Source organism: Sorex araneus, chromosome 4, assembly GCF_027595985.1.
Source record: "Sorex araneus isolate mSorAra2 chromosome 4, mSorAra2.pri, whole genome shotgun sequence".
Classification (NCBI taxonomy): Eukaryota; Metazoa; Chordata; class Mammalia; order Eulipotyphla; family Soricidae; genus Sorex; species Sorex araneus.
Genome location: NC_073305.1, coordinates 171,132,628 through 171,157,410, shown reverse-complemented (window position 1 = coordinate 171,157,410; position 24,783 = coordinate 171,132,628). Strand labels below are relative to the sequence as shown.

The window sequence follows — 24,783 nt, the reverse complement described above, 5'->3', positions numbered from 1 at the left end:
GGTCAAAGGGTCAAATTCAAGGTCACGTTGCTTAAAGTTCTACTTTTATCAATACATCATAGAGATTTTGAAAGTGAAAAGCAACTGATGCAGATATAAAATATTGATCTTCCTAATATTTTTCTTTTTGGTTATTCAGGCTACATCAGGCATAGAACTTATTCCTTGCTCTGTGCTCAGTGACAATATATATATACATGTATATATATATACACATATATATATATATGCATACACACACACACACACACACTCCAGAGACTGTATATAGTACTTGGAATAGAACCTAGGTCAGCTGCATGCAAGATAAGCACCTAATACACTATAAATTATCTACCCTCTAACCCTCGAACATTCTTTTTAAGAATCTTTGTTCAGGGCCTGGAATGATGGTGCAGCGGATAGAGCATTTGCCTTGCACACAGACAACCTGGTTCAATCCCCAATATTCTATATGGTCCCCGAGCACTGTGAGGAGCAATTCCTGAGTGCAAGAGCCAGGAGTCACCCCTGAGCATCGCCAGGTGTGACCCAAAAAGCCAAAATAAAAAAAAAAAAAAGAATCTTTGTTCAGGGGCTGGAGCGATAGTATAGCAGATAGGTTGCTTGTACTTCCCTTGCGTGTGGCAGACCTAGGTTTGATCCCTGGCATCCCTGTTCTCAGCAAGTTTCTTGTAAATTTCCTATCACTTGTTAATTAATACAATGCTCAATATTACTGACTTCCAGTAACATCTTAATGGTCATAAGAGGTAGCTTGCCTGCCTCTCTCTCTCTCCCTTCTATTTTTTTTTCTTCTTGGATCACACCCAGCAATGAACAGGGCTTAGTCCTGGCTTTGCACTCAGGAATCACTCAGGAATTACTCCTGGTCATCCTCAGGGAACCATGTGGGATGCTGGGAATCAAACCCAGGTCAGCCGCGTGCAAGGAGAATGCTCTACCCACTGTACTATTGCTTCAGTCCCCTCTCTTCCTTCTTTCCTTCCACTCTTCCCCCCTTTTTTCCCTTTTCCCCTTCCCTCCCTTCCGTACTGCCCTTCTCTCCCTATTTTATCTCTTCCTTCCTTCTCCCCTCTCTTCTCTTCCCTTCCTACCTTTTCCTCCCTTCCCCGCCCTTGCCCTCAACTCTTTTCTCCTTTCCTTTCTTGTCACTATAGCTCTGAGCTCAGGGATCACTCCCAATAGCACTTGGGGGAACATACGGGGTGCCGAAGATTGAACCCATGTTGGCTAAGTGCAAGGCCTACCTGCTACACTATCCCTTCAGCCCCAACAAGAGGTCCTAACCTAGTCATCAACTGTCCTTCCCCATAGGTCCTCAGATTCGCCCTTATTTAATTTTACTCTCTCTAAATGCAGGCATGAATCATCAAGTTTTCCACCTTAGAGTTTATAAGAGACATTTGGTTTCTACAAAAACATCTCCAAATTACACCTACCAAGTATGATGAAGCAAAACATATTAAATGCCAAGAGTCAAAAAGACCTAGATTCAAATCCTAGCTTGGCACTTGTTAGTTCAAAATTTTGGCAAGTTCTTTATATTATTAAGCCTGAGGTGTTCTTTTATAAAATCATTCTTATAAAGGCTTGTATCATTTGTCTTGCTGAGATGTTTTTGAATACCAAAAAATAAAGATATATTTGTAAGAGGCCTAAACATTATTTGATCCAGGTAAATAGTAATTAGCAGATGTTGGCAAAATTATTGTTAACAGGATTTGCTGGTTTTAAACAGAATTTGTAAATCATTAGCTGTCTGAAACAACTGGAAGAGGACACGAGGCATTAATGGAGCTAAAACTATAAATTCTGGGGCTGGGAGATAGCTCAGGGATCAGTTGCATATGGTACCAGCACTGTTTAGTCCTCAAAACACTCCAGGGTGTTAGCTTGATGGCCCTCATAACTCCTGGGCTTGAGCACTGAGCCATCTATCTATTTTGGGTGGCTTATTATCAACAAGAGTAACTCCATCGGGGTTGGAGCAATAGTACAGAGGGTAGGGCATTGGCCTTGCATGAGGCTGACCTGGTTTGATTCTCATCATCCCATATGGTCCCCTGAGCACCATCAGGATTATTTCCTGAATGCAGATCCAGGAGTAACTCCTGCGCATCACCGGGTTTGACCCAAAAAGCCAAAAAAAAAAAAAAAAGAGTAACTCCATTGGCTCCCTAATTATTGGTTTGAAAGGATCAAATTCTGCCCCTCAAAACACACACACACACACACACACACACACACACACACACACACACACCAATAAGGAAGTAATTTTAATCTGTTTTTTGTTGTTGTTGTTGTTGTTTTTGGCCATACCTGCGGTGCTCAATGGTCACTCCTGGCAGTGTTCTGGGGACCATTTAAGTTGTCATAATCTGAACCCTTTTTGGAGTCTTGTTTTTGTTTTTGCATCACACACAGTGGTGCTCAAGGGCACTCCCAGCTTTGGGACTTAGGAATCACTCCTGGTGGGACTCAGGAGACCGTACAGGAAACTAATCTTGGGTAGCCACGCACAAGGCAAACGTCCTTCTTGGTAGTACTATTGCTCTGGCCCCACTACACTTAACCCTTAACTTATATCAAAGAAGGACAATGGAGGTTTATGTATAATGTTCTTGTTCTAATATACAACAAGTTCAATATTCCTTTTCCTGTTATCTTTATTTTAATCTCGATCATTCTCACCTGATACTTGCCGACTTTGCTTTCAAGTCATTCCATCTTTGGTTCATATCATCCAGCCGATGCTGAAGCATAGTTGCCTCTTCAGAATTTCCCAAAGCCTTCACCATCTTCTGTCTGTTCCCATCAATGCTTTTAAATATGTCATTATGGGCATCGATTTCTGCCTGGATATCCTAAAGAGGAAAAACGCAAAGAGAGAATGCCAGTGTTAAGTATAGGAGTCAACACTGTTTGTGACAGCTACACAGAATATTTTTTAAATTTTATTTTCTATATTATTATCATTGGGCTGGAGCGATAGCACAGTATTGGGGAGGGCGTTTGCCTCGCACATGGCCGACCCGGGTTTGATTCCTCCGTCTCTCTCGGAGAGCCAGGCAAGTTACCAAGAGTATCCTGCCCGCACGGCAGTCTGGCAAGCTACCCGTGGCGTATTCGATATGCCAAAAACAGCAACAAGTCTCACAATGGAGACGGTACTGGTGCCTGCCCGAGCAAATTGATGAGCAACGGCATCCCTTTGACAGTGGTAGTGATATTATTATTATTGTTATTATTATTATTATTATTATTATTATTATTATTATTATTTTGGTTTGAGGACCACACCCAGCTCTGCTCAGGACTTACTCCTGGCTCTGTGCTCAAGGATCACTCCTGCCAGGTACAGGAAACGATTGTGGTTCTGGGGATCAAAGCTGTGTTTAAGGAGAGCACCTTACTCACTGTGTTCTAACTCCGGCCCTACAACTTTATTTTTTCTATTCCAAGACGAGGTGCTTTCAAGAAAAAATAGCTACTTTAAATGAATTGGCAATAAATTCAAGTGTTTCCACAATTTTTTGCGTTAAACAAAACAATCTTTAAATCTTCAATACTATTCCCAGGGTCTTACAAAAAGAATGCATCAACATCTAAATTGCATTTGAGATGTTAGTTTTCAAGTTCAATAAGTCATTTTTAAATGCTATACAGTGGTTATCAGTTACAAACTTGTTTAAAACCCAGATTCTTGTATGTGGCCAACCAAGTTCAAAACCCAGCAACCCAGATGGTCCCCTAATCACTGCCAGGAGTAATTCCTGAGTGCAGCCAGGAGTGAACCCTGAGCACTGACAGGTGTGACCCCAAAACAAACAAATAAACAAAAACGCCCAGATTTTTTCTATCTTATAAAGACAAATCTTATCCCAAAATAAGGTTTTTGAGAGGTCATCAAAATATTTCATATTTTTTGTAGGAAGACTAGATATATTATTATTAATAATGCATTATTAATAATAATATACCAATAATATTGAGCTTTGCTCAATATTACATAACTTTAATTGATTTATTTTTCATTTCTATAGTTTCTTCTTTCAGTTTAATAAAATTTATTTAGAATATTTTAAAATATGATTTCATAAAAACTATTTCTATAAAAATTAAAATCTATGATGAAAGTATTAAGTAGAAAATATTTTACATGGTAAATTTGAGTGCAGTATAAACAATGAGTTATTATAAATTAAGAATAGATATTGAAATTGGTTAGACTCTGAGGTAGCATCTTGGCAATTTCTATTATATATATTAAAAATGTAAATTAGGAGGCCAGAGCAACATAGTACAGACCCTACAGCACTGGCATTGCTCAAAGCCAACCTGGGTTTCCTTCCCATATAGTCCCTGGAGCCCTAATGGCAGTGACCCTGAGCACAAAGTCAGGAGTAAACCCTGAGCACCACTGAGTGTGGCCAAAAACCAAAAGCCGAGTTACCTATTCTCAGACTATCTTTGTATAATCACACTTATCTCATTGTTTTTAGAACAAAAATTGGAACTGGTCTTAAAATATTAATGTTAGTATAATGTAAAATTATATTTTATGCTCATTTAATTTTTAATATTTAAGGTAGTTGCTGAAATTTTCCTGTGCATCACTGCATACAGATACATTAAAAGAAAGAACAATAAGTCAAAATGTTCTAATTTCTAGATAGAAGCTTTAAATGTGATTTTAGTTTTCTTTCTACTTCTCTAAACTTTAATTTTGACAAAAACAGCAATTTGTAATTGTATGCTGTATAGAATATCACTATTTATACATACAGTCTTGACTTTTAAGACTCTCCTAGCATAAAATTATCAAGTTATAAATATTAATTTATCAATCATATTTCATTTCTGAATATAATGGAAATAAACTTATTAAGTCTAGTGTGTTAGCCACGACCAAACATCAAATGAGTGTGGAGTTATATACAGTATACCACTAAGGAAGGGAAGATCATCCACTGCTCATGGTAGTTATTGAAGACACCTTATTATAATGCTGGGAACGTAGTGACAGAGCACATTCCTTGACTGTTTGAGGCCCCATATTTGAGCCCCACCACCAGTAGGAATGAAAAAGAAAGAGAGAGAGACTTAGAGAGAGACTTTATTGAAGGAAATGAAAAGTTTTTATTTTAGGCAATGCATCTGAATTAGTAAAAAGATAGGATACTCTTAATCACCACAGCTTCACCACTCTTTTCAGCTTTCGTTTCCTTTTTAAAACTCAAACTTCTTAATATTCTCCAATTCTAAAAAAGCAGTGGAGATTTTAACAAAGCCTCCAAGTAATTGAGCCTCCATTTATTCACCTAGGATTTACTTTTGATATACAACCTGTGTATCCCATCAAGAATCAAGGCTTAGGGGCCATCATGCAAGGAATAGTTTCTCAACTATTTTTTTTTCTTTTGGGGCCACATCCAGCAATGCTCTGGGATTATTCCTGGTTCTGCACTCAGGAATTACTCCTGTTGGTGCTTGGGGAACCATATGGGATGCTGGGGATTGAACCCGGGTCACCTATGCGCAAGATAAATGCCCTATCCGCTATACTATCATAGTTTCTCAACTTTCTACAGGCCTACGCTAATCAGGGGGACCCATAAAAGTGCTTTTGCTGCTCTTACACTAATCAGCATAGTACTAGGTCCACCGACATAAAGTTAAGGGGAAAAAAGTACCTATAACGCATGAAGAGATTTCGGTTATTTGATGTGACACAAAAGGCTCAGGTTTGATAAATGGAAGGAAAAATACAGGTGAAAGAAAAACTTCTACAAAGTATACCCCCCAAATGTTCAAGTCTTTGAGGTGACCCCCAGGGACAAAGCCAAATAAGGTACAACTGCAAAGTTCAAAAACGGTTCACCCAGAATCAGGGTTCACCACTAAGCCAAAATTCTGAAATCTCTGAGATGTCAAACACTCTGACGTGCCATTCCAGAGAGTGCAGAGCAGAATGTGCAGGGAATCAAGATCATACGACATACAATCTGTAGAGTTTTTGTGAAGCTTTTTTGTAGCATATGAGCCTGTTCATTCAGGAGTCTCAGTTTGGTCAGCATATTTATGCAAGATGGCAACTGCATTACAGTCTGAGTTTGCAATGTTTCCAATAGATGTTCCCGGTGAAAAGGAAAAAAGGGAACCTCTGCTGAAAGGTTCTTTCGGGCAACCTTGTAAACCACATACACACTAGTATTCTCTAGCTTGAACAGGTCCTTTTTTATTTTTTTATTTTTTTGCCTAGAGAAATAAATTAAAAGATCAGTAGTTACATGCTTATTCTCTGTATACGAGTGGCAGTCAATGTTTCAAGAAATTCATTGCCACGGACAAAGCATCTTTGTCCTGACTTCCCAGAAAAATATGGTCTCTAATTTTCTGTATTGGTTGCCTAAAATTATTGACAGTGGAACACACCTAAAATACAAGATCATTTCTGACCACTTCTTCCTTAAGTTGCCTTATCTATTTTTTTGTATTAAAGACATATGGAAAGGCAGAGGGGCATAAAATTCCATAAATATCTTTCCTAAATTTCTGGGTTTTTCCATAACATCAGGAAATTTGGATATTAGGAAAATAAAGGAAATTTGGCTCAGTGTGAATGCCTAGTCTGACCCAGGCAAAAAGACGAATACAGTCAAAAAGAGAACTGAAGGCCCGGCCCAGTCTGTGGGTACAAGACCTTTATAAAATTTTGCTTATGAGCAATACTAGAATATTAGTGATCATATATTCGTGTTGGAGTTATTACTTTCAGTCTGTGAAAAACCCTTGACACATGAATTCCATCAAAAGTCAATAAGAAAATCAAAGAGAAGGGGATCAAAGAAAAGAAAATCAGCATACATTATTTGATTATTTAGTTTTATTTTACACTTAGTGGCTCATTTGTCCCAAATAACAAAAGCTCAAGGCAGAAAATAATAAAAATCATTTTATTTCTTCTGTGTCCTTTAGAATATCCACTATAAAGAATGAGTCCAATATAAAACAGACATAAAGAGATGGGAGATGATAGAAGATACTGAGACACATATAAATTGATGCATGAAAGAATGAGTGAATGACTTTATCTTGACTGACACAGCACTATAGTCCCAAGAAAATCACAAATTAAAACACTTTAAAGGAATGCAGTGATCATGGGCTGGGTGGAGGGGGAGCACACTTAGCAATGGCCCCAACCACTGTTAATGTTTGAAAAAAATTTTGAAAAAAAATGTTTTATGGATTCTCCTGAGTCTCAAAATATCCCTTTAGACATATATAGAACATTAGAAGAATAAGGGATCGAATAAGAAAACTATATATTTTTTATTAAGGATACCACCACCAAAATCATACACTAGAAAAGTCTTCCAGAAAATTTCTGTTAAAAACTCACCCCTAGTATGACCCAAAAAACAAAGAACAACAATAACAGATATGGAAAAAAAAAGCAAACACAAAGGCTCTTCTCATTTTAGAGAAGTCCATGTTCTCTCTTGAACACACATCTCTATCTATATCTACTTCTCTCTTTCCGTCCTTTCATTTGCCCAAAAAACTTTTTACTCCCACGCTCTCCCCCCAGAAAAACCTCAAAGAGATTCACTGATAAAAATCAGATGTTTTGTTTATATCCACCGCCCAGGTGATAACAAACCTTACAACTTATGGAAAAAATACTCTATTTACATATTTAATCTATATTGATATCAATTTTCTTTTAATAGACAATATGTATAAACACTGATAATACTCATATACACTTTATTTCATTGGGGTGGGGGGGCGTATTGGGTAATAACCATACTCAGCGATGCTCAGGGCTAATTCCTAGCACTGTGCTCAGGGCTCACTCCTAGTAGGGTTCACATTTTATTTCTTTCTAATTTTCTGTATTTAAATAGCAGTATAAATTATGTAGGCAAAAACATGTCTTTAGGTAATAATAAATGGAATTGTTTGGGTCATCTCTTAAGAAAAAAGAGATGTACAACAGCACCACGAGGAAGTCTTCAACAACTAAACCAGTGCTCGAACATTTCCTCTTCTGTGGGCTTGGCTGACATAATTTTGGTTTATTTTGCATGGCATATTTACATAACCCTACATGGCCATAGCAGTGTTTTCTCTGAAGGAGTCCTGACCTTTTTCCCCTGAATGTGAAGAAATGGGATCAGTGACAACTTCCCTACTCTCTCTCAAGGCTCAAGCTAAGTCAACATAATTAACCATTAGGGGCAAAGAAACCCACTGTTTCTTTCAAATTAAGACCGGAATCCAGAGACAGTTTAGGATTGATGATCAGGAGCCCTGCGGGGTCACAGTCAGAACCTTGGGTTTGGAAAATGAAGAATTGTGGCTTCTTTTTAATAGCGGTATATGATCTAAGGATAATATAAGACCCCAAAGTATCATGAAAAGCTGCTATGTGATATGAAATTGTGCTTCGAGATAGTTAAGAAGGAATCTGGGATAGTAGTTATAATTTGTGGGGTCAACTAATTATTACTTTGATTTCAATGAAGTGATTTTTTTGTTAGTTATTAGTTAAAGTTAGTTAGAACTAATATAGTTAGAATTAGTTATAATTCATGGGGTCAGCTAATTATTACTTTGATTTCAACAAATCACTTCATCACTTGCATATAAGCTTGCACTTTCTTTCAACAATAGATTTAAGTCACTCTGGATTATACAATCACATTGTGACACACAATAGAAAAGATGTCAAAATGCGATTGTATCTAAAACAGCATTTCAAAAGAAAGAACTCAGTGCTGTGTCCTATAATGTTTGCTTCCAATTTTCTATGATTATAAGTATCAGTTACAGAACAGAAAACAGAAAGTTAAATTACTAAGTGGAACAAGTTCACAGTTAACTGCACTTTCAAGATAATTTGAACAAACAACTTGTAATGTTAAAGAATCAATAAATTACATCTTAAATTCCAACACAGCAATCACTAACAATAACACAAATGCTTCTTGCACCCAATAAAGTATTTCATGCCCTTGACTCTATATCAACTTACAATTATTAAAGCACAATAAAACCTTAGTGAATTAAAATTTAGAAGATTTGGGTCAAAGAGACAGCACAGTGGGTTTAAATCCTGGCAACAAATATGGTTTTCTTAAACCCCACCAGGAGTGATCCTTGAACACAAAGCCAGGAATAGGCCCCAGACCATAAGCAAAAATATTCAGAGGGTATTGACTTCTGAGGAACACTTTATATGAGTAGGGTTGATCTGTATATGAACAAGAGCATCACTAAATGTTTCATAGGGATGACCTACTGTCCCAACTAAACTTCCCAAATCAGAAAGCATAACTGAAATTTGACACATGTAAATCCCAACCAAGACTCAGCATATTCTAAGTGTTTAAAACTCTGGTCCCAAGATATACAACTCAGCTCCTGGCCTGTATAAAGGCAGTTCCTGTTTTTCATATAGCTCTCCATTCCTCCCCTAAAATACATCACCACACATCCGTACAGATGCGCGAATACCGGCACATGACCTCGGTCCCTTCCTTAAACTAAGTCATCTTTCAAGTTCCAGGTTAAATGCAGTTTCTCCAGGAGAGATTTCACAGCACCCAGATCGGGGTAGGTTTACCTACGTGAGCTACCACCACTGCTTCAAAACCCACTAGCAGTGAAAGACTTTCTGGTTCAAGTCTGTATCCTCCCACCAGGCTGAAAGTCCGAGGGGGAGTTCCAATCCAGCCTGAAATTCAGCCCAGTGCTTGTACGCAACCCTCACTTCATAAATATTGACAGAACAGGGAATCGATGAGTGGACCTTGAAAAGTAAAGCCTAAGGTCTCTTCCAGGGCACGTGTGTTTTAAAATTTGATATTAAGAGCAAAGAAGCAAAATATAGCCTCAAGAATAACTTTCAAAACTAGTCACCCTGAAAGAGGCAGAAGTCCAAAATGAAGTTTCCCTATGTTGTCAGAATTTGGTAAAGTATCACACACACACACACACACACACACACACACACACACACACACTAATGAGGAAATGATACACACAGGCACAGACCCAGCCTTTGAGAACTTCAGTGATCATTAATCATTTAGCAGAACTGCATAAATTAATAAAAGGCAAAAGTGACTCAAAATGTCACTGGGCTAAAATTATCTGTGACAACTAAGTAACTGGCACAGACAATACACAAGGCAAATGGCTTGAGTACCGCCATCCACTAACCGCCACTGATGCCATCAAGTGCTTCCTTTATGAAGTCATTTCAAGGAGAAAATGAATTCATTAAAGCCATGGAAGTTAAAAATAACTCAGCTCCTAGGCTGGATTGAAGAAGTGTTCTGGGGCACAATTTTGTGTACCAAGCCAAAGGTGAGTTCCAAGTCTCCATCTGGCTACCCTGTGCCACACTTATATGTGCTTAGTCCTCCTCAGGGTTCGTTGAGCAGACCCCCTGGCTGGCAGGTACCTCTCTCCACAACATCACCCCTGCCTCGTGGCAAGCTCTAATTTAACCTCTTCTGGAGCAGTCCAGAAAACATGCAGAGGCCCTCAGTCATGGTTTCCCCATCTCTGATGAGCTGTCACTTGGAGGGAACAGCACGGAATTCTCCCTTCTTCTAGGGCAGTGAGTTTAAGGGCTATAAGCCTGCCTTGGAAAATCACAATCCTAAAGTCTCCTATTCTAGGACTAGATTATCATAAAAAAAAACCTTCTCACATATATGCTAAACATTCATAGATGAATAGGTTATCCAATATAAATCAACCACTGATTTTTCTCTAAATTAAAAAAAAAATTCAGGGCTGGTGAGATAGTACAGTGGGTAGGGCTCTTGCCTTGCATGCAGCTGTCCAGAGTTCAAGCCCAGCAAGGAGTGATCCCTGAGTGCCAAGGCAGGTGTAAGCCCTGAGCACAGCTAAGTGTAACTCAAAAGGCAAATATACAAATATATATGTATATACACATGCGCATGTAGATAAATGGTAATAGATCCTCTATCATTTTACCCCACGAACTGCTGACAAAGTTTGTGGGGTAAAGACCACATGCTAAAGACCTGCTGTCAATAAGGAACCACAATCAACGGCCCAGTTTAAAACTTTTCAGATTAACTATCATCAGAAAATCCACTATTTTCCCAATGCTGGAACCTAGTTCTCTCTAAGCCTACAATGGTTTCAAGAACACAGCAAAAAATGCTCATTTATGCTATAATAACCCAAATGTCAGACTGAATCACTGGAACCACTGAATAAAGAGCAAAGTATTCTATAACTCAGATGAGTTTCTTCTCTAAAGGTTGATCACTATTGTTGAGGGAGCAAAAGGCCTCAGAGAAATGGGGGAAACGGGTCAGGGGAGACAGTGATTCAGTTTCTGAAGCTCTCACACAGCTTCTGCTTTTCTGCAACAGGTCTTGGTGTCTCCCTTGAAATGTCTTTAGTGCTTTCAGAGTTAGGGGGGAGCAATTGTTTCTCGTTGGGTGATGTGGAATAGTGATACCTTTCCATAGTACCAGTTTTCCTGGCAATGAATCTACACAGCAAAGGTTGAATATATGAAACGGCTTTTGCAAAAATCCACAAAGGATTTTTTTCTAAAAGACTTTAGTTGCGGGGGACGGGGGGGGGGGAGGAGAGGGACCCCTCAACCTATTTATGCATGATAACTTTCAACAAGAGTTTTTACAAAAACCTCTAATATAAAAATAAACACATATGGCAAATGCCAGACTGAGAATTGCCCCTAGACATTTCTTTCAACTTGCCCATTGCCTTAGAAAAATCCTGAATCAAGTCCTTGACAAGAATGCGCCAATAAGGTACTTTTACTGTCCATTCAACTACTAAAATAAGAATATGAACTATGCAGGTAATAAGCGTTGAGAGTTCAGAGAAGTTCCATATTCCTATGACCAAAACATGTAGATTTGTCAATGAAATGACCAGAGGGTGAATTTGGCTGCTAACCCCTGGTATCTAACCTAGGTCTTTAAAACTAATAGCGGCAATTATAACACAAAATTCTAGCTCTTGCCCACAATTACTGCCTCTCAGGGGGTCCAGGTAATGAATAATGCATGTGGCATATGCCCTATACCTTTTAAGGAAGAAACAGGCAAACCTATACAAACCAAGCTAACAGACCTCATTATGGTCATAAAGTTTGTCACCTGCTGTTACCAGCTGCCATAAGGAAGAGATTCTTGCCCTCCTTGCTCCTTCTAAGTGGCCAGCCAGTTTGCTGGGAACTATCCCTTACTTTCAGGAATTTAGGTGCTTAACACTGTCTTCAAGAGAGAAGTTAAAGTATCCCTGGTCTCCTATCCTTTCTCCAACATTGGGGGTGCTGGGAGAGAGAGGAGAGCATTCCAGAAGCAGAAGCTGAGTTCTCCTTTCTCTTCTCTCTCCCCCACTACCCTGCTTCCACCATTAGGAGGCAAGCAATGACTGCAATTGTTTGGGAAACGCTTTCAGACTTCCCACATGATGTGACTCTAGTTCTTTCCCTTCCGATAACTGTGATTTTGTAAGAAAAAGCCCATGATTCTTGTCACAACACAATACACGCTTGCTTCTATTTGTCCCTGCAATAAACCACGAAATTCCAGGCAAAAGCCACTGAATGCAATGTCCACAACAGATACATAATTGATTTCTGTGCAGAAAGAGCGCTTTCTCCTCTTTCTTTAAAGATCAAAATTTGAATGAAGGTAGGTGCGCACTCTGCACAGGCCAAGGGGGGATGGGGAGGGAGCAGGAGCCCAGGACCAGCATGGGGGGCTTTTCTGTTTTGTTTAACACTAAGTGTAAAGTACGTACCACTTGGCAGGCTAGCCTCAAGGCAACAGAGCGCCAAGAACTTTCCTATGGAAAAAAGAACTCAATGCAAACGTAATGCTTGGAGCAGACATGTCCAACAGACACCCTCAGGTCAGACAGCTTGAGATCAGATGAGTGAGACACCTTCCCCCAACTCTCAGAACTGCAACTGTGTAAAGAGGGGCTGGGGAAGGCAGTCCTTGGCCGGTGCAGAAAGATGAACCCGAGGGCAATGGAAAACGCACCCCATGCCTGATGAAGTCAGATGTTGGCATGAAAACCCGGTGATGGTGCTGATTTTTTTTTTCCAAAATAACTTTCAGTTCAATTACCAACGGACTTGAGTACAAAGGCTTACTTCTGATGTGCAATGCTAACCCTGACAGGCATCACGAGAACCCTCCTGACCCACAAGGAAAGATCTGCTCATTTCCTTGGTTGAAAAAGAAAAAAAAAATTTTTTTTGGAGGGGGGGGAGACTATCAGAGCAAATAAACTTTTGACATCACAGAAAATGATCCAAAATGTCACAGAAAATGTGTGATCTCAGTACAACCCCCACCCCACCCCACCCCAGAAAGAAACAGACAAGGAAGAAGAAAAAGTCTGTTTTCCGCATACCTTTTCAAATTTTGACAGCAGCTCCCTTAAGCTGAAGTTCAGACCAATCATCGTCCAGTAGCCCTTGAACCTACATCTTGCCAGCAAACTTCCTTCAGACAACGGTGCTGAACTTCACCAACCCGTATCTTTTCTGGCTATCCTTTAAAACCCTTTGTAAAATCCTTTAGAAGCCTGGCCCTGGAGCTGTGGTCCATGAGGAACTGCAGCGTGCTGGGGGGCATTGCAGCCAGCCCCCCTGTGACTCCGCTTCTTCATGGGCTTTGAAGCACGCAAGGCAGAGACCTGCTCTGAGGTTTTCTGTTAGCAGCGATCCAGGAGTCTGGCATGGTCCCCTTTGGCTCCGGGAAGCCCGGGATTCCCTTCAGCTCACCTCACTAATGACCTGCAGCCCACAGCGCTTCTCTCCTGGGCCCCCAGCTTTCGGGGTTGGGCTCAATTACACACAGCAGAAAAAAAAGAAGTTATATCCTGGAAACTTGCATGAAAGAAGGCAAGGGAGAAAAAAAAAAAAAGAAAGAAAAACTCAAGTATTACCCACTTCCTCCATTCAGATTGGTTTCAGAAAGAAAAAGAAAAAGAAGAAAAAAAAAAAAGTTGTTTGGTTCACAGCCAGTTCTCAAAGAGCATGACTTCGACGGGGCTGAACAGCCAGAAATGAGCGAACTCTGATCTGCTGAAACAGCCCGGCACGGGACAAGAGGCCACTGGTTCCCACTCTCCCAGACACCAGTCGCCGCCGTTGCTATGGTAACCACCAAGCTAGTTCCAGTCCCTTTCCCTAGGTCAGGCTCTGCCGCGGGATGCTGCTGTCCCGGAGTGGCCCAGAACCAAGTGATTTCCAAAGTTTCTTCGTGTCCGCAGCAAAGTTCCAGCTGCAGATCTCGGGCCCCCTCTGCAGAGTCTGATGCAAGGCAGGGCAGCCCCTCGACCGCGTCAGCAGTTCCCCCGACGCCGATCCGACAGTCGTGTGGTAATCCACGTCTGTTTCCAGCGTTGTTTATTATTTTAATCGGCATCCTCCCTGCCGCCACCCCTCCTACGGTTCGCAGCGAAGCTCACTCCCACTTCCTGGACGCCTCCCTAGCCCGTCCGCACGACCGCATCAGCTCTCAAAGCGTCCCATCCCGAACGCATCCCAGGACGCACCTCCCCATCTGGAGCCCACCCAGGAAAATAAGGGGGAGCAGAGGACAGACCCACACGAGCCACAAAAGAAAATACGGCTGATCAATTGTGTGATTGATTACAAGAAGGAAGGAAGGAAGAAGGAAGGAAGGGAGGAAGGAGGGAGGGAGGGAGGAAGGAAGGAAGGAAGGAAGGAAGGAAGGAAGGAAGGAAGGAAGGAAGGAAGGAAGGAAGGAAGGAAGGAAGGAAGGAAGGAAGGAAGGAAGGAAGGAAGGAAAAAATCAGGAAAAAAACGTTTTTACCATAAAATAAGAAGGTGGAAATACTTTTCTAGGAAAGTTCTTTGATCTCACTGATTCTGTTACACGTCAGTCAAACTCTTTCTGTGTTCCCCGTGGGGGAATTTACTTGATTCCAAAATAAAACTTAAGTAAAACTATTCAGAATGAGAGTTAAGAGCCAGTTACTTTTTAATATGTCTCCCATTCGGATGTTAAATTTTACTGGCACTCAGAAAAATACTATGTCCTAGAAAGTTTTCAGGGTAATGGTTTGAAAAGAAAAAGTTCACTCCAAATGGTTGATTCTTTGCACTGCTACTTCAGACATGATTCCAAGGCAAAAAAAAAGGTGATTTTTGCTTTTGCATTACTTAGCTAGGGAGCAGGCTAATAAAAGTGAAGTGTGCCACATGTGTCCATATGAAACCCATTTCTCTACTTACGTGCAAAATTTCATCATAAATATACAATGCTTTTAAAGGTGACACTACCACAAATGGAATGATGTTGATCTTAATATAATTAAATGTACTTTCTTGCCCAGGGTAGGAAAAATGGGGGGAGGGGAGAAATAAAACATGATCCTCCTAACTAAAGAGCTATTTGAATTACATACATATCAAAGTTGTTAGTGCTCATTTAATCATATATAGGAAAAAGTTTCCATTAGGGAGAGCAAAAAAATGATCAGAGAATACTGTGTAATGTGGTTATTATTTGGGGGGTTAGCAAACCCTTTTTCTTTCCTTTTCTTTCTCAACTTATTTTCATATCAGTATTTAAATGGCATGTGTTTTACATATGCGGGTCTGTATGAAATTTAACAAGCTTTTAAAATATTTTCATCATTGATTCATAAAATCCAACCTGTCCCCAAGGGCAAAATGGTTTTATGAGCTTTTGCGTGGAATGTGTTTCGCCTCCAAGTCCCTAATCCCAATTTACACACAGACTATGGTGATAAGGGAGTGATTATCTAGAAACTTATAAGAAATAAACTATCTAAATTTTTATTTTATTTTATGTTTTAGCACCGGCATCCGTGAAGACCAATCCTCTGAAATGTCACAAAGGGCTATAATGCAAGTGGCCACTTGGTTCTAGAGCCACATGCTGGGATCTTTCTGCAGTGACAAATACACTTTTTTTACATAAATACAAGACAAAAGGAACCAATGGGACTGCCACCATCACCAGCACCACCACTAGCAAATAAATAAATAGAAAGAAAGAGAAAGAATACTCTTTCTCAGCTGGGCAAACTTCCAAGTACCACCCAGGGTGCAGGAGGCACTGGGCTCACAGACCTGTGCAAACACGCCATCCCCAGGCACATATCAGAGGAGGGAATTAAATAAAAACTCTGTAAAACAGCAGAGAATAGCATCATCTTTCTCTACAAAAGACTCCAGCTTAAAGGGTTCTTATGCCCGGACAAGACAAGAAAAGTGTGCTAAAGAGCTCAGTAGTAAGGATCATGTCTTCTTATTCTATTAGGTCAGTCTTGAGGCAAAAGGAACAGCATCTTGTGTATTACGGAGAATTCCCCAGGGAACAAGGAAACCATCACATCATGACAGGTATCTATGGGGTCGAAGTAACAAGACAGGGTATGATATATTCCTTCTCACATGGCTTGCTAGGATAGTGTCTGAAGGTGAGAAATTCTGGACCAACTACCAGCTTTATAGATATTTCCTACAGATGCCATTTATTCAGAACTAACATCTTTCGAGAGGACAAAAAAGAAGACCTGAAACTCTCTCATTACAGTTATAAAGTATCAGAAACTAAGAGATTGATGAACCATGCATAAAGTATCGGAAACTAAGAGATTGATGAACCATGCATGATAGCCTTTTTAAAAATTTTTAATTATAAACATTTCATTTTTTAATTTTTAGAGTATTTTTTTAATCACCATGAGATACTGTTACAAAGCTTTCATGTTTGAATTTCAGTCATACAATGATGGAACACCCATCCCTCCACCAGTGTACATTTTCCAACACCAATGTCCCCAGTATCCCCCCCACACTTCCCCCTCCGATTATCTCTATGGCAGACAATTTCCCCCATACTCTCTCTACTTTGGGGCATTAGGGTTTGCAGTACAGACACTGAGAGGCTATCACGTTTTGTCTTTTATCTACTTTCAGCACACATCTCCCATCCTGAACTATCCCTCTAACCATCATTGACTTAGTGATCCCTTCTCTGTTCCAGCTGCCTTCTCCCTCAGCTCATGAGGCAGGCTACCAACCATGGAGCAATATTCCTGACCCTGTCTCTACTGACATGACACACTTTTTAAGAAAAAAGTGGAGGAAAAAAATTCAATGGATCCATATAAACCACTCAAAAGAAAAACATTTGAATTTCTTGACTCATTTTAATGACAAGGTAACTACACTCTCACTAAAACATGGGATAGCAACTAAAATATCATTTTAAACTATTGAAAAGTGATTGTTGTTTTATTTAAAAATTCAAAGACTCAGTACAAAAAATCAAAACCCTAAGTATTTAAGGTATATTCATAACGAATGTACTCTTTGATAACTAGATGGCACACTGGAACACTTATAAAATGTGGATTACTTTTATAAAGTGAGCACATTGTACCCTCTATCTGTGTAAATACATCTATAAATAAGACTACTCTTCAGCATAAATTCTTTGTACAGAATATCACAGTTTTATGCCTAACATCTCCCTAGTCCCCATTTTTTAATCATGAACTTCTTTGATACATTATCTTCTATAATCCCATAATCATCAAATAAAAAACAGAGGCCTCCAGAGTAAATAATACATCACCAGAAAGACTTCATAAATTGGATGATGAAATTTGAAGTAACTGACATTTTGCCAGTCTAAACTAGTGTGCAAATAAATTGTACACCAATCCTCAAGAGATGGAATAAACATACTACCCATTCCTGTAACACACGATCAACCCTGCATATTTTAAGAATTTTCTCATAAAGTAAGTCCTCTCAAACATAAAGACAAACTTCCATAAGAAAGCATGTGTTACAGGAAGAACTGAATAACACATATACATATAATCATGTATATGACTTTGGCAAAAAAGTTCAAAGGTTAGGCTAATTTAGATTTTATATACATAAAATTGTGTCCAATTTGATTTGTTATGAGGTGACTTATAAAGCAATAGACTATTCTTTAGGGTCTTGTCAAACTTACAAAGAGCAACTTAAATGCTTTGCTGAAAAGCATATGTCTTCATACGGTGAATCTGATCTTTAAGGTTCCTCTCTGTTAAACCAGTAGAAAATTTTAAAGCTATAAAGCGCGTTTTCTTTATTCATTTGTCTTATGCAGAATTCAACATGTCTCTTTATATTGGACAACATAAAGAAAAGAAAGGTTTGTGGGAGCTTCTAAAGGGAAGTCCATGGAGGTCACTGGTGATTAGCAATAAATATGTACATCAAAGCTTTATTCAAAAGAGCTTTGACATTGGGTAGGAAAAAAACGTACTGTCAAAAGCATTCTGTGGCAAGGAAGGATTCAGGGTCCTAACTCCTTTGGGAGATAAGGACACAATTCTCCTTTCCACATTCCTTCTAAGCCTGGGCTTAAAATTCAAATATAAAGGAGCTTCAAGACCCTTGTAGTGATGTGAGATTTCGATTCATTGTCTACTGCCACTGTACTTCTACAAGGGGCCTCTCCTCAATAGATTGCAGCTTTCTAGTTAACATCAGCCAGCAACCAAGTCTGTCAGCTGGTAGCTATTTAAAGTAATATACGGCCCCAAAGGGCAGAAAGTTCAATATAAAACGGAGGCCCTAGGCCCCTGATGAAAGGTGGAACTTTCCTTTTATCCCAGGAAGTTCAAGCAATATGCTTTGTACACAAAGAATTATTTTTAATGTTTATCTCTTCAATAATGCCATCTATTTGGATGATTATGCCGTAGCTGTTGGGAGATTACAATTCCTGAGGAAAAAAGAGGCAGGACTCTCTCTATACACATCCCAGAAACTACCATCAGAAAATCCTGCTAGACATCACAAAGGCACAAAGAGCTTTTTCTTCTTCTCCTTCAGGGGAGGAGTTGGGTGGGGTAGGGGCTGAGGGAAAGAAATGCCAGCCGATCTGCTTTGGAATTAACCAACCAGGTGCAGGGGTTACAACCTTCTTCAGCAAACTTCTAAATATTTAATGATTCAGAAAGCATTTTATTAGGTGATGGAAAATAATGCCAAGACAAGTTAATGTTTCCAAACCATATCCTTCCCGAAAAAACAGGCGCATGAGACAAGAGCAAAACTATCTCACGCAGCCAAGCCTCACAATTCCAGATGTCTCCCGACAGCCCGAGCCTCTGGGATACGCAACTCCAGACACACGAGACTTTGGAGAATGTTCTTCAAGGTTTTCTAATGCTTTTCCACTTTTCCTCAGCCAACCCAGACTTAAAAAGACTAAAGCCAGAATTAAAAAAAAATTAATAATAATAACAAATATGCCAAGATAAATCAAAATTGAATACACTGTTCTAATTCACCAGCAGAAAAATGATACTCTTCCCAGAGTGCCTGATTACTAGAATCTGAATGTGTACCTAAGGAAGTGGACGTTGAACAAGCCCCCCAAAACATTTAAAATGATCCTGTGAGACCAGCGATGTTTCTGCGTCTAATACTAAGCAACCAGGCTCTTTTGATGCCTCAGGGTCAATCCATTCAACAGGAGGAACTGCATCTTCCCCTGGAGCTGCTTTAGCCATCTTCATGCTCAGCATCGTATATGGGATTCTCTGCCAGTGGCACAGCCCAAATCTCCATTCAGTTCCTCTATCATTTGCCTTCACCGGTCTCCCCAGTAGCCAGCCATCATGCTTATTACTCGAAACACACGTAGAAAAATGTGTTGTGTTTGTATCAGAGATGATGGTCCTCTTCTGTGATATGCGATTCTTCAGCCTCATCTTTCCTTACTTCGCTCTTACATTTAAGGAAGGAGTCTTTGTGTGCTGTTGTTTCTTTCCAACAGGTTTCCAATAAAGGATTTTGTGCTCAGTGAACCCAGACAGTGAACCATGCCACCCAATAGAAAATTAGTAGGCTGATTGCAGAATGAGCAATTCCCATGTGTGGGGGAATTAAGTCAAACCATTCCATTTCCCCAACATTCTTCAGGGCAGCAGAGAAGACTTTTAAAGTCTGTAGGTACGGTGGGCAGGAATAATTTAGCAATATTCACCAAGTATTAAAATGCATGTAACATTTGCAGATCAGAGAGAAAGAGAGATAGTACAGCAGGTAAGGAATTTGCCTTGCATGTGGCTGACCTGAGTTCAATCCCCCACACCACATATGCTGCCCAGGGCTTCATCAGAAGTGATCCCTGAGCACAGAGTTAGGAGTAAACCCTAAGTACAGTAGAGCGTAACCCCCAAAATAAACCCCCCCAAATTTGTGTAACCTTTGAGACAGAGATTCTGTAGCTAGGAGTTAATTTGTAAGCACACGTACAAACATGTATATAAGGATGCTCAATAAATCCAAATAGCAAAGCCCCAAACTGGAAACCATCTAAATGCTCACCATGAGGTAATTATGTAAATAAATTATGGCAAATTCACATAAGGGGATGTTGTGCTTCTGTGGAAAAGAATGAGATGATTGCTACATACGGAAAATAAATCATCTCTAGTATGTATTTGTATATATAGGATATACATGAAAAAGAGACTTATAACTATACTTAGATTGATTTGTGAAAGTTAGATACTTTGCTAGAATGTGGCATTGAGGAATTAGAAATCTGGATTCCAGAATGATATACTTAAAGTATTTTAAACTCTAAAAACTTCACAAGAAAATTAAATCAAATTTATGGAAAATTCCTAAGTAAAACAATTGCCTTCTAAGTAGGTATCTTAAAAAAAAAAAAAGTGGTGTCATTCCATTTGAGGGTAAATGACACCAGAAACAATAATTTCTAGTTTTGAAAGCTTCAGAAGTTTGAGGTGCCAGATGGTCTGACATCCTAGGCAAATCAGTCTCAATGGAAAGAACTTTCAGCAGCAGTGGGTTGGTCCATGGTGAACCTCTCTAAAGGAGGCGAGCACAAAGCCTTTTTGTTCTCATGAGTTACTCTATAACCAGTAACTGCAGTCTATTTTAGTAATAACTTTTCTCTCTAAACAGGCATTATTGAATTCAAGCTCTTCTCAAGGAAACCAGTACTCCTATTGTCATCTATTTTGCAAAACCATCTAAAGTCTAAACATTTCTAAGATGCTTATAATAGCAAGATACATATATATGTACATATATATGTATATATATATGTTCCAATAAAAGAATGATCAGCTCAATTTAGTTAGGCTACTTAATTAGTATTTGATCCTTATTTAATGAGTAACCAGCAAAATCAATAGCAGTGCCAACAGCAATTTTGTTCACACATCTAAGTTATATTAGTGAGAAAGAAGATTAAGTATCCTGGATGTGCCCTGCTTGTCTTGTCTAGGGAAGTATGCTGATGTACTATGAAGGCCAGTCTAACAAACTCAGGAGGAAGTATGTCACTACAGGTTACACAGCCCCCAGACACATTTTCATTTAGAGCCAGATCAAGTATGAGAGGGACGGCTATACTAGTGCTAAACCCAAGAACTTAGAGCACGATTAAAAGACAACTTTAAAATAAAGTGTAAAATAAATGCTCGTTAAAATATAACACTGAATTTATAAAACTGAACAAGGGAACATTGGTGGTGGGAAATGTACACTGGTGAAGGGATGGGTGTTAGAACATTATATGACTGAAACCCATTCGTGAGCAGCTTTGTAACTGAGTATCTCACTGTGAGTCAATTAAAAAATTAAAGTTAAAAAAGTGAGTACTTATATAAAAATCATAAACTTGGAAAGTTAAACCTATACCCAAGTGGTGTCAATATTATTGTATACAACATGCTTAGGACACTGTTTCAGAGATGTCTTTTTAATTAAGGAGTGATCAATATAGGAAAATTGATCTCATTATTTCAATTATGCGGCCACTTTTGCAAAATTACAACACCCACTTTAGTCATTAGGCTGTTGAATGAATGTTGGTGGTATGTGAAGTTTAAATGCATGTTTCTAACACTCAGGTCTAACATTAACAAACAAATTCAAATCACAATGCACGCTATTAAGGATACTGCAAAGACTGCACTATACTTAAAAACATGAAAATAACTTAAGCAATTTACCTGAAACCTAAATGTTGCCACAATTTACTTTGATGCCTATCAGTGCTCTCACTCATTGCATCCCCCTTCAGCTCCTACTCCTCATGCCACCGACTGTTCCTTTGAAGCTGTGATATATTTGCTATTTGTCAAATGCTTCTTAAATACCTATTCTCAATGCACAAGAATGAAAACAGCTCAGAATGAAGAATTTTAATTATGAAAACAAAACTTCCTTTTACAAATCATTAATCATATCATACCTCTACTATGATAGCCTCAAAATATTTTAGTAAACTGCTCCTTGGACACATCAACACACTCTCAAATATTTCTATCAAAAAGCACACATGTGACTGGGGAGAACACAGGGGGAAGAGATACTGCAAGTGGGTAGGATGCTTCTCTTGAAAGTAGCTGACCTGGGTTCCATCCCTGCACTCCATATGGTCTCCTGAGCCTGCTAGGAATCGTCCCTGAGCACAGAGCTAGGACTAAATCCTGAGCACTGTCAGATGTGGCTCAAAAGCAGAAGCAAAAGTGGTGTTCACTCGAATTCTATAATGGATCAATGACTAGTTGGAACAAATACTCACTGAGAGAGCTAGGGATGTGCTCAGTGGCAGGGCAAGTACCTAGCATGTGCAAAAGCCCTGGGCACGATCCCAGGCACTGCATGACCCAGACAACCAACTGGAATAGTATTGACGTCCCAGAGTACCAATAAGTGTGGCCACTACAGCTAAAAAAAAAGTTATTAATACATATATTAACTTTATTTACAGGGGCCAGAACGATAGTACAGTGGGTAGGATGCTAGCCTTGCATGCACCTGACCCAGATTTGATCCCCAACAAGCCATGTGGAACCCAGTGCAGAGCCAGGAGTAACCCCTGAGCATCAGCAGGCGTGGACTCAGGAAAAAAAATGTTTCTTTATAGGATAATAATAATGAATTCCCTATAACTTTATATAATTTCAGCATTTTCTTCATTGATTAAGTTTCCTGAAGATGAGAGTGAGGATTCTACTAAATGTTTAGCCACTTGCTAAAATATTGATAAAACTCTAAGAAGTGTCACATTATGGCATATTATTTTTTTAAGTACATGGGTTTTTTTTATAATGTCTGCACATTTCCTTCACAGTTATTCATAACAATTGCTAATTCTGAAACAAAACTTTAAAAACCAATGTAGGTAATTTAAAAAATTAATCACTGATCACTAACTATAAAAAGCAATATAAAGCAAAAAAATATAAACAATTCATCACATGAGTCAATTTATTCCTAAAATAGCAGGATTCTTTCTATTTTGGCCACTGAGCTATCCCCAGGACATTAACAAACCCCAACAAAGGAGACAACCAAAAAACAATTATTGGTTTTATAAGTCAATACTCTACAACTCTCACTACATAAGATCCTAGAACACTGAACTTCATATAAATTGTCCCAACAATAAACAGACCCAAATCACACTGCTCAAACATTAAAGTCTCTATTTTTGTATGCTCTTTTGCTTCATTCTCCCACCCTCCAACATTATTTCTTCAACCCATTTTTTCAACTCTATTTCAAGTTATCTTCTACAGTCTTTTAACCTGGCAAACCAAACTAAATCTCTTCAGAAACTGCTTTAATAAAAATTGAAATGTTCACTTGTAACTCATTTTATCTTGCCCTCTGTCTCCTCAGCTATAAAGCTAATATTCATTTTAAATGCCAATTAACTATGAACTTTTTTGCCAATACAATATACTTCTATTTGGCAATTTGGTCTTTGTCTATAGAGTGAGCATTGGGGCCGGAGCGATAGCACAGCGGGTAGGGCGTTTGCCTTGCACGCGGCCGACCCGGGTTCGATCCCCGGCATCCCATATGGTCCCCCAAGCACCGCCAGGAGTAATTCCTGAGTGCAGAGCCAGGAGTAACCCCTGAGCATCGCTGGGTGTGACCCAAAAAGCAAAAAACAAAACAAAACAAAGAGTGAGCATTGATAGTATTCTTTTAAAAGTTCATTTCTGGGGGCTGAAAAGATAGTACAGTGGGTAAGGCATTTGCCTTGCAGGCAGCTGACCCGTGTGTGATCCCCAGTATCCCAAATGGTTCCCAAGTACCTCCAGGAGTAATTCTGAGTACAGAGCCAGGAATAATGCCTGAGCATTTCGAGGTGTGGCCCCAAATAAAACAAGTTTTTTTTTAAAAGTGCATATTCTGCAAACAGTCTTAAAATTTAGAAATTCTTGATACAATTATACCAATCTGTCTTTTACTTAATGGTGCTCCACATTCTAACCTCAAAATGTGCAACCAAAATAACTCCATCCAATAGAACTTTCTATGATGATTTAAATTCCCTTCATCTTTATGTCTCATAAAGTACTATGCCTACTGTACTCTATAAATATGGCTGTGGTAAGAGAATTCTTTTCTTTGGAGTCACACCTGTTTTATCCTGTCAATTCAAATTTTACACAACCATTGAGGTCTTCGACAACTTCCACCCTCCAGTCAAAACCTTGGACTGGAATAGAGCTTTAGATTAACAATATCCAACCTATATCAAACATCTCTCTCTTTTTCCTTTTTCTTTTTTTTAATCAGGGCACCATAATTTACTATGCTGCTCATAATAGTTTCAGATATACAATGTTCCAACATCAATCTCACTCAAATATCTCTCTATG

The 24,783-nt window shown here is 39.2% G+C and overlaps 1 protein-coding gene across 7 annotated transcripts in view; it reads right to left on the bottom strand.

Annotated features, from left to right (window-relative positions):
- Positions 1-24,783, bottom strand: part of UTRN (utrophin) — a 585,431-nt gene that overhangs the window by 182,641 nt on the left and 378,007 nt on the right. For 6 of the 7 annotated variants that reach the window (XM_055134486.1, XM_055134485.1, XM_055134487.1 and 3 more), the window contains one exon: positions 2,698-2,870. In XM_055134486.1, coding sequence (XP_054990461.1) covers positions 2,698-2,870 — 173 coding nt within the window. Of the gene's footprint in view, positions 1-2,697; positions 2,871-13,461; positions 13,509-24,783 lie in introns of those variants that run through there. The other variant, XM_055134490.1, reaches the window with a different exon arrangement.